Source organism: Tasmannia lanceolata, unplaced genomic scaffold (assembly GCF_043159265.1).
Source record: "Tasmannia lanceolata isolate RefF3 unplaced genomic scaffold, GAP_Taslan_0.1 ptg000013l, whole genome shotgun sequence".
NCBI lineage: Eukaryota > Viridiplantae > Streptophyta > Magnoliopsida > Canellales > Winteraceae > Tasmannia > Tasmannia lanceolata.
In genome coordinates, this window is record NW_027518690.1 from 2,546,378 (window position 1) to 2,562,366 (window position 15,989).

Genomic DNA, 15,989 nt, shown 5'->3' on the forward strand with positions numbered 1-15,989 from the left:
GAAAAGGTTTTCCAACAAAAAAAATTCTTAGAAATAAAGCAAATGGCAGTAAAAAGAAACACGTTTAGTATATGATGCTGCTCAAATTTGTAACAGTCTAACAAAGTTTGGAGAGCCCGGATTGGAGGTCCTGCCTCTTGCTGGATTCTGCTCGGCGAGCCAATCCAACCTGCGACCTGCGTCCACAAACAAAACATTAAGGACCAGCAGGAGTCGAAACTCTAGGGGAACCCTTCGACACTCAAGTCAAATTGAGGCTCCAAGAGAAAGGAGAGCTGAACGGAGTTATTAGGAGGAGATCACTAGTATTCTCAACGGGTATGCGCACCTGAGGGATTATCTCACCGAAGGGGTGGAGTGCCAAATGTATATTCTCGTGGTCCTCCTCTTTTGAATTGGGGGGGGGGGGGGGGGGGGGGGGTTCCCTCTTTTAGGTGGGAGTTCCAGTTTCCTCGGCGTAATGTGTCGGTGACGTGTAACGCATATATAGCTGAAGATATCGGTGTGGCAGTGCATGTGTGTTCAATCCTGGAAGGTGATTCAACAGGATAGGATATCCGGTGGTGACAGCTTGGCAGCTAATTTTAAACAAGCCCTTGTACGGCAAAAACCAGATTCTGATGGTGTTAGCTTATGATGGTGATAGAACGTCCAGGAGCTTCCTTCTGGATGATGCTAGGTGCTTAGTAAGCCAAAGGAGAGGGGGTCGAGCAGGCTCTACTCGGAGTCGGATTCGCCCATTGACTTGACCGCGTGGCTTCGGTATAGTGGTGGCGCGCCACGTGTAACTATCATAGCGGGGCTTGCTTTTTCCACCCCCAACAGTATATTTTATAGGGGATTTGTTGGGCACTTTCACAGAAAGTCATTTTGCGGCAGTCACTGGCCCTCACATGAATTAAATGAATAAGACAAAATGTGTTAAAATGTATTCTCTCTTGCAAAAGTGAGACTCATGAGCAAGGTACTTGTATGCTGCATCAAGGCACTTAGTACTAGCCCCTTATCGAACTCATTATCCAAACGGCAACCATAAGTCCATCCAAGCGAGGTTTTAAATTTCGACTGAGATATGAAATTTCGGGTTTCGGTCGAGACTGATACCTAAATTGGGTAAACTTGAAACATTGCAAAATTTCGATTTAAGGGATATCACCCAAAAAATTGGATTTTATTCATTATTTAATACTATCTCGAAATTTCGGTAATTTCGCCAAAATTTTGTATGGATACGGGATAAAAATATGATAAGAAGAGAAATTATATGGTCGCCGCCCTTTATATGTAAAGGGCAGAGAGAGAAAATATCTACCACCTTGATATTTGATCAAGGTAAAAGTAAAAAAAGGAAGCTCATGCTGGATCAAAAATCAAGGGGAAGAGTTTTTTCTCTCTCTGCCCTTCTTGGTGGACCGTCGGCCACCATATAAAAACTCAACAAAAGAAATTATATGGTGGCCTTTCTATCATAATTATTGACTAAAAATAGGTGACCTTGTGACTAAATCTATTATATGTTTTCAACAACATTTACCCTATGAAATCTCTTGCTCTCTGAAGATGTAAACAACCTCTTGTTTTTCCATGTATTTCTGCGCATAACATATACTTCCTAATAACTTTGCAAAGAATTGAAAGGGCAATTTTTACATTTTTTTTTTCTACAACTGTTATGTTAATGATGATGATCTTACTTCCACAAGAAGCTCACCTGTAAGTAAGTTTAATACCTCCATAACCTCCTGTACATTTCATGCCAAAAAAGGGCTACAACATATAAAACAACTTCACCCTGCAAAAAGCAAAACACCCATCACCTTTGATTCTACCTCTCATCTGTAGTTGTAAGCGTATGGGGGCAAATATAGTACAAGCTCTCAATCACTGATCTCTTTCAATCCCACCATGTTTCCATAACAGGCATTTTCAAACTTGAGTTTCCTTTCACATTCAGGAATTTTACAGTCTGGAGCGGCGAATGCATTTCATAGGATTGAAAGGGGCATTCCGACGGCTTGAATAAAAAGTTTGCTTATTTAAGGACCCAATTGGCTTTATGTCCCAATCTTCAATGTTCTTGGGTACACACACATCGAAGAGGATTTTTCCAAGAACGCTGTGGGCGCTGAGGCTTGGGGGGTTCTGTGGATTAATCAATCTTTCCTTTTGATCATCCTGCACAGAACCCACATCTTTACCTTCAAGATAATCCATTGAACTAGGCAAGAAAAAGTGATCACTTGGCCCGTTTGCCACTCTACGCAGACTTTCATTTGAGCTCACTGCTGCTTCATGCAGATTGTAGACAGACTCAGATATCTTGTTGGGTTTTTGCATCCTCTGAGAAAATATAAAAGCAGCCTTCTCAAGTAATTCGGTCACAGATGCTTTGTAATCGTTTGGATTATGCCTCAAGTGACCTGCAAGGGCATCAAGTCACCCAATTTTATTTTATTTTTTAGTGGTAAAAAATTCGACTGCAAGTAACAAAAAAGCAGTTAATTGATTAAAATTGCTACAATTGAGACAATAAAATGTTTATTTCTAGTGCATATTGATGTAGAACGTGATAAAATTAGGGGTTTTCACTAATCTTTGCTTGATTGCAATTAATCTCAAAGGGTGCTTACATAGAGCACTTACATGATTAACAAAGAATGAAATCAAGATAATTAAAGAAACAATCCCCTTCAAACGTATGTGGATTGAAAATCAACATACCTTTGATTACAATGAAATTCCCAGATAAAATGAAATTAAACTTCAATTATGTACATTTTACATGCATGGGGCCTAGAATGGGACTGGTTGTAATGGGTTAGAGTTGTGGTTTCCTGCCAGTTCAACAACTTCGATTATGTACTTTCACATGCATGTGGCCTAGAACACCCTTTCTTTTATTTTTTATTTTTGGGTTTTTTCCTTGTATGTGTGAAATCCTTGGATTAGAATATGGATAATTAGGCTTTTCATTTTTGTTTTTATATACCTAAGTTTTCCTCTTTTAGGGATTTTATTGCTGTGTAAAATATTTGCATAAATGTAAACCTCATCATAATATAGTAATATAAGGCAGATAATAGCTACAAGGAAATTTAGATTTATAAGATAGTTAATACCTAAAGGGAAGTTTACAATTTTAAGGTTTTAAAAAGCCTCACGTGGATACATATTTTCCCATTATATTTAGTATAGATGAAAGGTAAAAAGATAAATATTATGAATATGGGTTTCGAAAATAGCCTACAAGCAAATGCAAGTGAGGGTTGAACCAGCACACTCGAGTTAGTGCCCATCAATCTTGAGACCTTACCCAAGAGGAAGGGAAATAGGAATGTGGGAAGAGGTGTGAGATCATAAAATTGGCCCAAGAGGCACCATAAACTGCTAAAAGGGAATCAGAGGAAATCTCAAATATAATCAATTGAAATACCCATAACCGACTACACCTTATGTTGGAAATCTAGTGACAATTATTCCTTGAATCACAAAATACAGAAATCAGATTACTCATATTGAAAGAATAGTATATTATTTTTCATTTAGAATTATAAAGATGTGTTGATTAGTTTGCGTAAATGCCTTCCACACAAATATGAAATGTCTTCTATAATAATATGCCCTATTCTTCAAATAAGATGCATGGTAATCCGTTTAGTTCCTCGTACAAATAAAATAATATCTGGATCGCAGGTAAGAAATAAAGATTAGAAAAAATAATTGTTTCATTTAAACCTTAGATTCACAACTGCCTACATCAATAAAGCATAAAAATCAAAATCTTTTCATTACGCGATTTCTCATCATACTTAAGATGCTGGCGTGTTTCATGCATAACAAATAGTAACTTGATGTCTTAACCTACTTTCCAAAATCCCTAGAATTAAAAAGGCATGTATCATGGCATATCGTTTAGAACAGACCTACATGAGGAGAACCGTTCCATTTCACTAGTTTAACATCACCTCCAAGCTCTCGGAGACGCTGGGCAAAATTGCAGACTATTTGATGGGGAGCAAGGTCATCATCTTCTGAGCATAAAATGAGAAATGGACCCATGTTCTGCCAAAAGTGATGCTAAATAAATTGCATAGAAAAGGGAAATGAGCACTTTGAATGCATATGAGTTGGAAAACTTACAACTGAAGAGTACAGGGTCTGCCAATACTTAGCACGTTGGGCTTCAAATCTGCTTGGAAAGAGAGAATCCAGACCAGTAGCAATGGCTCTTGCGATCCATGACACTACCCTTGGCGGTTGGGCCATGACGAATTGAGAACCCAAACCACTGGTAAAATCTACAGGACTAGAGTCATATATATGTCCGCAAATGCAGTTTCTGACCAGCTGATATTCATCCTTCACAAGAAAAGAAAAGGATAATCAGGAAAACTTCTATAGTATTACTTTCAAATTTCAGAGACAATAACTAAATGAGGCTGCTTGTCAGGATTCCATACATTATACTATATCTTAAACAGAGAGTGAATGAACTCAAAAGCTCTAGATGCTCGCTTGAATTGATAATCTGACTCCTTCGGCAGCACTTATCGTAAATTTTTGCATAATTTTTGACGGATATCTTGGAAAAGTTTTCATAACAGAGTGAATCATGAGATAGTATTCCAGTATATACTATTCGTCCAATTGCAGAAAGAAAGCACAATGGTGGAGAAAATGAGTATATCATTTATAAGCATTTACTTGCAGCGGTTGGTAACTTTAATCACTACCATTACCTTGGGATTTATTCTGAAAATTCAGAACACACTAAAATATACATCAGGAATATTAGACTCCCATGGGCTCAAAATGCAGGGAACTACTTTCTGTTTGTTGCATTTACTTGAGCTAAACGACATAAACTACATCAAGTAAAATTAAATCTCAAAAAATATATAAAAGAAGAAAGCATACCAGATCAAGTTGTGCTTCACACTTCCCATTAATTATCTGCGGAAAATGGCAGAAAAGATTAGTAATTATAGCCAAAGTAGCAATCGTTCACATCCACTTGATTTTTACCAGCGAATAGAATTAGGAATTAGAAACATAAATGAAATCGGTGCATATTAAAAAAAACAAATCACATCATTCACGCAAATGGAATGTTGAATTTTTTTGAAAAAATTACCTGAAGAACCTTGTACATGCAAGCTTTTGGTCCATTGGAGAATGCTGCAAATATGATGGGTAATGACCTAATCTTCACTTCCTGCATTTACAGTCCAACTAAAATGAATAAACAATCCTCAGTCCACAAATTGAATTTTACTGAAACCACAACCCAGAGGACATTATTAAGATGTACAATCAAATCATGCATGAGTTCATACTTTATGGCAAGTTCACTTGGAATATTGAATGCGGTGACTACTGAATAGAAACCCCGATTGTAGTGGGTGTACCATAATAACACTGACCTTAACAAGCTCATCAAGAACACCACATGCTAGTGTTGTAGCCTTCTCAGGAAAAAACCTGTCGCAAATATTGCAACTTAAATATATAGGAACCGAAATTTTCAACCTAAATAATTTACTTCTCCACAAAAAGCATAGTAGTAAAGAAATCATCCTTAGCCTTTCCAATCTCCTATATCCTCTCTATAAAAAAAATCTGAAATAATATGTAATTTTAGAGAGCATCAGTAAGTCCTGACTCCTGAGAGGGAATCGAACTTCATAGAAACCAGGACAAAGCACTTTTTCCATCCATGCTTAGTGAGTTTGAGGAACACTTTAAACTAGGGGTGGTACAAAAAAATAAAGATTACCATCAACAGTTACTGAAAGATGACGGTCAGAAATGTAGTGAACCAACAGTTTCCTTTTTGAACTATGGTAGAAACATGGTATAACTAATCCTGGGCACTTTTTCCTTTAAAGAAAAGAAACCCCACGTGGTGTAAGTAATCCTGGGCACTTTCCCCTTAAAAGAAAAGACACCCCAGCAACAATACACTGTGACTCTTGTTCATACCTCACACTAGCCTAGAAAGTTAATACTACAAAGATCTTAAGTGGTGAAGGGATTTAAATTTTTTTTTTCTTTGAGTGATGACGAGTGAAAGGAATTCACGATTTTAGAAGAAGTCTTCATTGGACACATTAGCCTTCTACAGTTATTTGCTTTTCCTAGAATAATTATCCTTGGAAATTTTTTATTATTATGAGTATCCCTATGCAAGTAAAAGCAAGCAACAGTAGAAGGGAAACTTAACAAAGCCAATAAAGTAAGCAAATAAGTAGTTTTAAAAGTATAACATCTAGCTTCCTTATAGGTATTTTCGATACATCCTCTTCACAGTTATAACATAATGTTAAATCAAACTCATGTATTTCAATACTTGTGAAACCTGGCAACTCATTCTATCAACAAGCACGTTACGGTTGACTAAATCACAAGGCAATAAAACTATAGTATAGAAGGTCACTTATTAGAGATGAAATCTCACTGCAACTGAAAGATATTAAATAAAACATATATTGATTATTGAGAAAATCCAAGCTCTAGAGCTAAACTGTAGCAATAAAAATAAAAATGAGCTTACAATTCTGGTTAAATAAATCAGAGTCTAACATCCATAAGCATTGAAGCTAAATCACGCAGACCAATTCACTATAAGTACATGAGCAAATCTAGCCAAAAAACGTGTGCACACAATCACACAGCCACAGGTACCCATGCTAAGCATCATACTTTTCAGAATGTGACAATTCTGGAAACAAAATAGTACTCCCTCAAGAGTTGCGCAATGCCACTGTGTGCTTTATATTCTAAATCATTGGAGGAGAAATATTATTAATATCTCTGTATACTTTCGTTATTGGAAATTCTAGAATAGTCGGTGAGTAGTGATTTATCTTTCCAGTATGTCCCAAGGAGTGCCAGTGAGTTGGTGGATAGGTTGGCTAAATCAGGTGCAAGTACAGAAACTTTGTAAATAGGATGATCTCTGCCCTACGACGTAGCCTTCTAAATTTACTTTCATAAATCCAGTTATCTTTCTCAAAAAAATGAGTGTAGCAACACCCTTAAGTCATCTGATAGAATTCAAAAACTCCCATCCAATCTAAACCTTCAATTCTCTGTTTAATAAATAAAAGCTCCACCTCTGTCAATTGAGAATCCATTAGGGTGTGTTAGGTTGCACAAAAGCTTGGCAGCCGTCGGAATTTGGCTTGGATTTGGAATGCCAATTCATGTTTGGTTGCAAAAATAGCATTGCACTCCCCTTTGACTCCCTAGGATGTCTCCCATGCAATAATTGGATGTCTGTTGACGTGGAATTCTTGTCCCCTCCTTAAGACTTTCAAACCAAATTCTCCCCAAAACAAGGAATTTTGCTTCAATTTTCTAGGGAATGATGCTCTCTCTCTCTACCTATATTGGTAATGACACCCCTACTTATTCTCTTACTCCTTGAGCATATGCTGCGGAACCAAACACTACTTACACTATTCTCCGATGTAATTTGTAGAAAAATCAAGTGCATGTCTCCTCCCTTTTGACTTCTTATTCCACTACTCTCTGAGCCACCCCTATCGCATCCAAACATAGCCTTACTGTCCATCCCGCTTGCTGCCAGTGCACCATTAGCTCTAGGAAGGGCTTGTAACTATCCATTTTCCCTAATTCAATTAATAGAATGCTAGAAAGACTTTGTACAGCCCTATCATGCCTATGAATGAGAGATTTTACGAAATCAATGTCAGACATCCTCGAGTACATGAGGAACACAGTCACACATATCTCCCACAAAGGTAACACAAATTTTTTAGGCAAATGCTACTGCTATTCATATGGAAAATGATCAAGCCATAGTACTGAGATGGGGATGCCAAGTGTGGGGGCCCACCAATAAAGCTAGATTATACAAGATAGACAAAGTAGCAAAACTCTAATCTTATTCATGTTTAAGAAACCTGTGGTATAAAACAACTAGCATTTGTACTCACAAGAAGGGATTCACATCTTTGACCTTCATCATGACTCGTGAGACAGATCTTGTACTTTGTGTTTCAATTTAGAGGCGTATACACTTCATCCAATTCCACCCAAACTCCACCACACAAAGGAAATTAAGTTGATTTTGTGTTGATCTCATGTACTAACACAAACATCGGGACATGCAATCTCCACTGAAGATCCTCATAACCCAAAACCTTGTAGCTCTACTATCTAACCAGCGAAAGAAAAACCCCTTCTCCTCCACTCCACCTCTCCCCAAACCCCCACAATGTTTGCCTATAGTAGTTCAAACGATTGAGCATCCCTATATATCTTGAAAATCAGCAGCCACTGAAAATCCGGCAATTCTAGATTATGATACCAGTTGGGGGTAAATTTCGGCATCCAATCACAAGTTGACACATGGCACTAGAAAGCTCGAAGGTTGGAGAGGAGAGAAGGGTAACTTCACAGCTCTCCTGGAAGCCCTAGAAACCCTAAAACTACAGCTCCCAAAGGGATAAACTTTGAAACCGAGAATCCAGGAAATCAGCCCAATCAGTGGGAAGTCCCAGAAAGGCAATATACCTTTCTTGCCTAGGACTATACTCTATAAAAAGGGGACCAAAACTCAAGGTACACATCTCACATTTGATGTTCATATTCATTGAGCCCTCAGAGAGCTCAGCCCGTATTGTTGCCTATTCTAACTTAGGCATCCGAGAGTCCCCAGAGTCCAACTCTGATCCTCCTTCGGAGGCTGTTACCCATCCGTAGGTCATCTTCTCGGGAGCCAGTTCAGCACGTTCGTTGTCCGAGAGCCTAGTCTATTACATTTTAGGGGCAACAATACCCAAGGCAATTCCATACATAGCATGATCCATGCTAATTGATGGAACCATCGAGATTACCGACAGAAAGCAATCAACCACCATCAAATTAACATTCTCAAGAACCCAACAAAGACAGCTAACTAGGACAAAATCAGGATAAAGTAACTAGGATAAAATCAGCACAACCCATAATCCAATCTTTATCTAAACAAAGAAAAACCCAATCTTTAAAAGATACCCATTCAAATTTCGTCGAACCCAACAAACTACAAACATCAGAAAACAATACTAACCTAACTAGGATAAAATCAGGATAAGTAATTAGGATGATATCAGCACAACCCATAACCCAATCTTTGTCCAAACAAAGAAAACCCCATTCTTTACAAAAAATAAAAAAATAAAAAAAATCATTCAAATTTCGTCGAACCCAACAAACTACAAACATCAGAAAACAATATAAATCTGATAATTCAACCAATAAATCAACAACTAATGATTAAAAGCAAGAAAAAAAGTTGGGGAAAGATGAAGAGAGTCACATATTAAGAAATTCGGGATGACAAATGAGGGAATTCCATCCGAGGGAAGCATAGAGCTGAACGTAGGGCTTCAAATGATTCTCCAGACTCGAAATCCAAGCGAAAATAACGACGATTCCTTGAACCTTTCCTACCTCTTTTCTCCCCCAATAAAACCTACCCCCATCTCCCCACATTTTTTCCTCCAAAACCCAGAAAAGAATAAACGAAGCAGAGAAATTTAGGGTTTTATTCGTCCCTAGAAACCCTCGATTTTCTCCACCTCAAAAACCTGTTTTTTTATCTCCGCTTCCCATTTTCTTCATCTAAATCTCTCTATCAATCAGACTGAAATGCATGACAGAAAGAGGGAGAGAGAGAGAGACAGAGCTTAGCTACTATCTGGTACTAAAATGCGCATGGATGCGTAGGCTAACTTAGTTTTGTTTTAGCCATTCCTCTGTGGGTTGTCTTTTGTTTGTGCATAATGCCCTCTTTCATTATCCTCCTTTTTGTTTGTTTTATTTGTCTTTTTCCCCCAGTTTAGTGGGTTACATTTAGCATTGCTGTTTAATAAATGATAAGGACTTTAAGAAGAGAATGTGCCCCAATCATGAATCTGTTGTGGGTCCCATAATAGATAAATTGTATTGCAAAATCAACAACCCAATCGGACGATCCTGATTGCACAATCTTACAATACTAAGCAGAGGCTTGCATAGTAGTTGGGCTAGTAAGGGTCCCAGTATGATATGAGACAGGTTTAAAAGGCCTAGCCTAACACATTCCATTAGCTCATAGGCTTTTGGCATATTGGTTAAGTACCCAACATTTGGTATCAGAACTAACATGTCCTATGATCGAGTCATGGATGGCATAATCTGTGAAAAGAGCCCTAAAAAAGTGGGATGCTGAAGTGTGGTGGAATGTTATTGTCATTAAGTGGGACCTGCTGAGGTATGGGACCAGGTTAGACACAACCTGGTATTGGATAGGCTTACGGTTAGATACCTAGCACTAAAATAGATGATTTTCATGCAATGAATTCTGCATTATGGTCCAATTATTGTAGGGTCCACTAGATATTTAACATTGGGTGTGTGCCATTTTTATGAGGGATGTCAACGTGTCATTCTTTTTTTAAAAGTAAGAATTTATCTAGGACACCTTAAATTTTATTGATAAGAATAAAAGATAGAAGACGACATAAAATCTTGCCTCTAGGCCTCAGGAAACAAGAAAACTACTTTAGAAAACCCCCTACCCCAATAAGGAAAAAACATTATTTATTGCGTATATAAGGAATATACAGTTACACGTGGTCGTATCTAGCTGCTCATCTGGACTCTTTTGGAAAGATGGCTCAAACTATGAAAAGCGCCTGGAATCTCCTTCGTTCCAAATCCCAGAAGGTCCAATGGTTCTCATCCATCTGGTTGAAAGGGTCTATCCTCAAGCATAGTTTCATTGGCTGGCTTGCTATCCAAAATAAGCTTACTTCTCGAGACAGATTGGCTTTTCTTGGCCCAAACAGAGAGACAAAATGTGTTCTCTGCAAATCCTTGAGTGAAAGCACTGATCACCTGTTCTTCCGATGCTCATTCTCAGCCTGGATATGGAGATCCGTGCTTTGGAGATTCTCTATCCGTCGAAAACCCTTTAAATCTCTGAAAGATGAAGAGGACTGGATAAGGACTAACTTCAAAGGTAAGCTGCAAGCTACCACTGCTCTCAGAATTGCTTTCAATGCAGCCATTTACCATATATGGTTCGAAAGGAATTCTCGAATCCACGAATTGAAATCCACTCACAAGCAGAGTATACTCTCTGATATTCTCTACTCCATTCGAACCAGTTGCATCCACCTCCATCTAGATGAAGCTCCATCTTTCAGAGGGAAATGCCTAGCCAGTAATCTCCACCTCCCCTGTTTCAAGGCCACACAACCAGCTAAACTCTGTTCTTGGGTCCCTCCGGCCACCCACCTTGCTAAGATTAACACAGACGCATCTCTTTCTGATGTTGGGGGAGGTTTAGGAGGATTAATTAGAGAAGGCTCCGGCAAGATTACAGCTGCTTTCTCCAGTAATTATGATCCTAGTCCCATCCAGGAACTTGAGTTAGAAGCCATACATTATGGATTAAAGCTTGCCATAACTCTCAACCTGCATTGTGTGTGGATTGAATCTGATTCCCTGTTAGCGGTCAATGTCATTAATGGCAAATCAGAGTGCCTCTGGAAAAAGTTGCAGACTCTCTACAACATTCAATCCCTGCTATCCACTATGGAGACCTGGGAAGTTTCTCATGTTTGGAGAGAAGCCAACCGTGGAGCTGACTTCCTTTCCAAGATAGATTGCCCGGTTAAGGGGGAAAACATTCCTGTGCATCGTCTTTCTAAACCCCTCCTTGACATTGCTGTGGAAGATTCCCTGGGAGTCCTTTACCCTCGAAAATAATGTTGTGGCTCTCCTGTTTCATTATGAGCTTGCTGCCTAGTCTGTTAACCTCTTCTGAGGTAGTCAGACTCATAGACCACAGTGTTAGCTATTATTTTGCTGCTCTTTTGATTTATTGGATTTTGTATTGCTGGGAGCTTGTTCCCTTCTTGCTGGCCTTTGAGCCTCCTTAACTCTTGTACTTTTCTGGTTTTTTTTAATGCATCTGGTCCGGGTCTTGCCTAACCCCAATTACTCACCAAAAAAAAAAAAAGATGGCTCATATCTACTAGGAATGTGCCCCATTCCAGGATTGTTCGAATAATTAGGGGTGTCAATGGACCGACCTTTCTTTCAGTCACAAGCTGTTCGGATCCTTCATATACTTTATTGGTCAAATCCAACCCTGTCCCCCATTCTAGTAGGACACAATCCTTCATATCCTTTATTTTGTCTTATTAATTTATTGGTCAAATCCAACCCTGTTCCCCATTCCTGCGAATGTGAGTGGCCAAATGGCTTTCCGCAAAATTGCCAGTAAAACCCATATCTTTAATGATCTTATATGTTATAGGGCTACTGGCAAAACAGGATTTTGTTTGAGAAATTGATGTTAGGAAATTATCCTAACGGTGGATGTGGGCATGTGCAAGATCAACGGCCTAGATCATTTTGTTAGTTGGTTTTGTGAAAAGGCATTAAGTGAAAAGCCATAAAAGAAGGGGTGTAAATGTAAGAGGCTTTTGGGGAGGGAACCAGCGTGATGAGGAGTTGTGTTTCTTCCCATAAATGTCTATTTATTCTCTCATCCGGTCCCTACTTGCACACAACAATTTCTACATCATTCTCTTTGCAATCCACGGCAAAAAAGAGAGGAAGTCGGTCCCCATCACCGTCTGTTGTTGAGTGAGGAGAAATACCGGAATGGAATCCTTCCAGTGATAGCAAAACGATATTCGGCTTTCGGTATGTTCCCTTTACTGTTTCAATTTCAATCCATATGGTTAATTGTGATTTTCTCAAAGTTGGACCCCCAAAGATCCGTTGCCCGTGTTCCTTTTATGATGAACACTTACATGTGATATCAGAGCCACAGTTCCGGCGAGAAAATCGCATTAAAAGTGATTGAAATAGGGTTTGTGAAAACTTGTATTTTGAGTGCCGCCATCAATTCTAGAGTTGGATCGATGATTAAATGGCACTGAAACATTACTTGTGTTCCCATGAATCCAACGCAATAAACGGTTCGTCGATCCGATGTTTGGATTGCGTTTGGCGGCGATTTAAAGATGAAAAATTTTAACTTTTGGGGAAGTTTTGGACTTCGCCGGAAAACAGTGTGCTGCCGACGACCGACTTGTCCAACCGGAGATTTTCCGGCGTGGTTACGAAGTTCGTCGAGAGACGAGTCCAACGGCGTATTGTGAGCCTCAATCGGACTTCAAACGAAGCCGCAATAATAAATCGAACTTTGAGTGTTTTTTCGGATTTTGCTGGAATTTTCACTATTTTAATGAAGAAGATGATGAATAGTGTCGGGCTTGGCGGGCCGAACAGGGCCGCGCGGGCCCATCAAGGATCCGCGACGGGCTTTTCAATTAAAAAGGGCCCAGTAAACCCTCTAAGCCCACCAGACCGCTTGGCCCAACCTTACCTGAACCGGCCCATAGGCCTAAACTTCCCAAATCTGTGTTTGACTCGGTTTGGCCCATTTTTGTTAGATTTTTGGCCAGATTATAGTGGTTCTGGAGGTTTTGCACCCTTCTGAATCCATTGTTTGGGTCAGTTTTGGCATTTGGTATCTGTATCATTGTAGACACCCCATTTTGACCGTGCCCTGCACCTCATTGTTTTGTGCATAACTTTTTCAAATCAGTGTGTATGGACCCCAAATTGTACCCTGGGCTAGCTTAGGGTCCCACCAAAGTTCCTGTAAATTTTCGTCGAGATCTGAGCTGATTCGCCTAGTGAGCAAGCCTCGATAGTGTCGCGGTGCAAATTCAGAAGGGGAGTGGATTGTCCATTCAGGAAGGTGCCCATATCAATCCAGAAAAGAAGAGAAAATGTGCCCTGTTTTCTACTTGGACCACCCTCTGCTAATACAAAGGATGGCCATAAATATATTAGAGGTGGGCTGTCCATGGAAAGTAGAGCATGCGAATATATCATTATCCCTTTTCTACTTGGGCCACCTCTTCGTAGAATAAAAAAAATGCACTAGGTTGAGGGGGGGTTGTCCAGGTAATGAATAGGGGGGGGGGGGTGAATTTCTTTTTTTTTCCCTTTTAAATACCCAACAAGTTAGGGTTTGGCAAAAGGGGGGAGAGCCTCATTTTCTGTAAAAAAAAAAGGATTTCACAGCCGCATAAGAGAGAGAGAGAGAGAGAGTTTCCGGCCGGCCTTCTTCTCCGGCCTCGTCTCCGGCAAGCCGGTCAGAACCGCCACCCCTTTTCTTCTTTTCTTCTTCTTCTTCTTCTTCTTCTTCTTCTTTTTCTTCCAACCGCCACCCCTTCTTCTCCGGTGGGTTTGCCGGAATCCGGCAAGGTCCTCACATCAACCACCACCATCAACCTTCCACATATCCACCTCCACCTCCACCTTCGGCCTTGCCTCCACCAGCCGCCACTCCCTCTGCATCTCCGTCAACCCAACAACCCAAAACCCATCTCAACAGACCCTTCTCCATTTCCCTCATTACTCGACCATCAACCACCACCACCAGCCACCATCTTCCCATAAAAAACCCAAACCCAAACCCATCAAAACCCATCTCCAACCATCGCACCTTCATCTTCCCTCCAACTTTCGGTCTGCCTCCACACCCCCGACTCCGGCCGGCCATCCCTCAAGCTCCACCCCCGATCCAACCTCTCGCCGGCCAAGCCACCATCCCCCTTTTCGCCAGCCAACCTCCATTAAATCCACCTTCTTCCCCTCTGCATCTTCTTCTTTTCCCACAAACCCACTTCAATCAATCTCCAATCCCTTCTCTGCAACCCAGCTCTGAACATCTCCACCCTTTTCTCCTCTCCTCTGCCTCAGCCGCCGTCCCCAACGCCATTCCCAACTCCGGTCGGAATCCGGCCATCTACCACGGAATACGGTCATCCCCCATCCACCGACAGCACCACAGCCACCAACCTCCACCTCCCAAAACTCAAACCCTCTTCCATATCTCTGCAAGCCCATCTCAACCTCCATTTCTACTGTTTCTAACTCAAAACCATTTCTACCATACCTTCATCTCCTCTTTTAAACCCTTTTTTTTTTTTTAATTTTTTCCGGTGGTTTCAACCGGAATCCGGCTGTATCTCCCTAATTTTTATCAAACCCACCTTCGATTCTCTCTTTTACAAATGACTCCCCATTAAACCCTCCTCTGCCCATTTCAAGACCTTCTTATTAAACCCCATTTCTAACTATTGAAAAACCAAAATTCCCTACAAATCTGAAGGTCAGAGGCAATCCTTCTCTTGCAATATCATCATCATCTTCAAACCATCGGGTTTGGAAAGAAGCTCGAGGTAGGCCAAAGGAAATCGAAAAAAATTTGGAATTAGCCACTTCATCAGGTAATTTAAACATGTTTATTTTACATATCTCTAGCATTCCATTCTGATCTTATGATAGAAAATCTTCAGTTTAATACTTGTTTGATTTTTCCTCTGTGTGAATTCACACCTTTGATATGAGCTGATGTTTGAGCTCAGGGATTTTGTGCAAAATAGGGCAGTGATATGGTGTGAGTGTATCTGTATAGGTGTGTGTATGTAGATGAACGAAGATATGTGTGCATATGAATATATGTATCTGTTTGTGCTCAATAGTTTAGATTTTTGGTTTCGTTTGAAGCACTTAGTTGCTGATTTTGCAGGTATATGCACTCACAGTTATGGATTTTGCCTTATTGAAAGCACCTAGCTGCTATCTTATTGATGTATTCACTGGTTTGGTTCTTCACAGATTTCTCCCTTTACTGTTTTAGTTTCACTGGTTTATGCGATTCATACATTGGTTTGGTTCCTCAATGATTCGGCTCTTAATTGGTTCGGTTTCTCGCTGATTTGTATGGTTTACACTGTTTTGGTTAGTATCTGTTGGTTCAAGCATCATTAGAATCTTGGCAATCTGATGGTCAATGGACATGTTATTAGCTGCTTGTTTCGTTTGAAATCGTCAAGCGTTATATCCTTGGGATTACACCTTTGTTGTTACCCTCATGTTAATCAAATACTTTAGCACGG

At 39.9% G+C, this 15,989-nt stretch overlaps 2 protein-coding genes across 2 annotated transcripts; one reads left to right on the plus strand and one right to left on the minus strand.

Annotated features, from left to right (window-relative positions):
- Positions 1–1,628: 1,628 nt before the first annotated feature.
- LOC143889500 (uncharacterized) lies at positions 1,629–9,764 on the minus strand. Its single transcript, XM_077393743.1, has 7 exons — positions 9,329–9,764; positions 5,424–5,481; positions 5,135–5,215; positions 4,918–4,953; positions 4,141–4,359; positions 3,924–4,062; positions 1,629–2,420 (listed from the first exon to the last, which is right to left on the minus strand). Exons 1-7 carry the CDS (start codon positions 9,502–9,504, stop codon positions 1,960–1,962), a joined length of 1,170 nt encoding a protein of 389 aa, XP_077249858.1. The 5' UTR covers positions 9,505–9,764; the 3' UTR covers positions 1,629–1,959.
- Positions 9,765–10,665: 901 nt separating this feature from the next.
- On the plus strand, positions 10,666–11,766 carry LOC143890570 (uncharacterized). The gene has a single exon (XM_077395290.1). The coding sequence runs from the start codon at positions 10,666–10,668 to the stop codon at positions 11,764–11,766; it is 1,101 nt and encodes a 366-aa protein (XP_077251405.1).
- Positions 11,767–15,989: the final 4,223 nt, after the last annotated feature.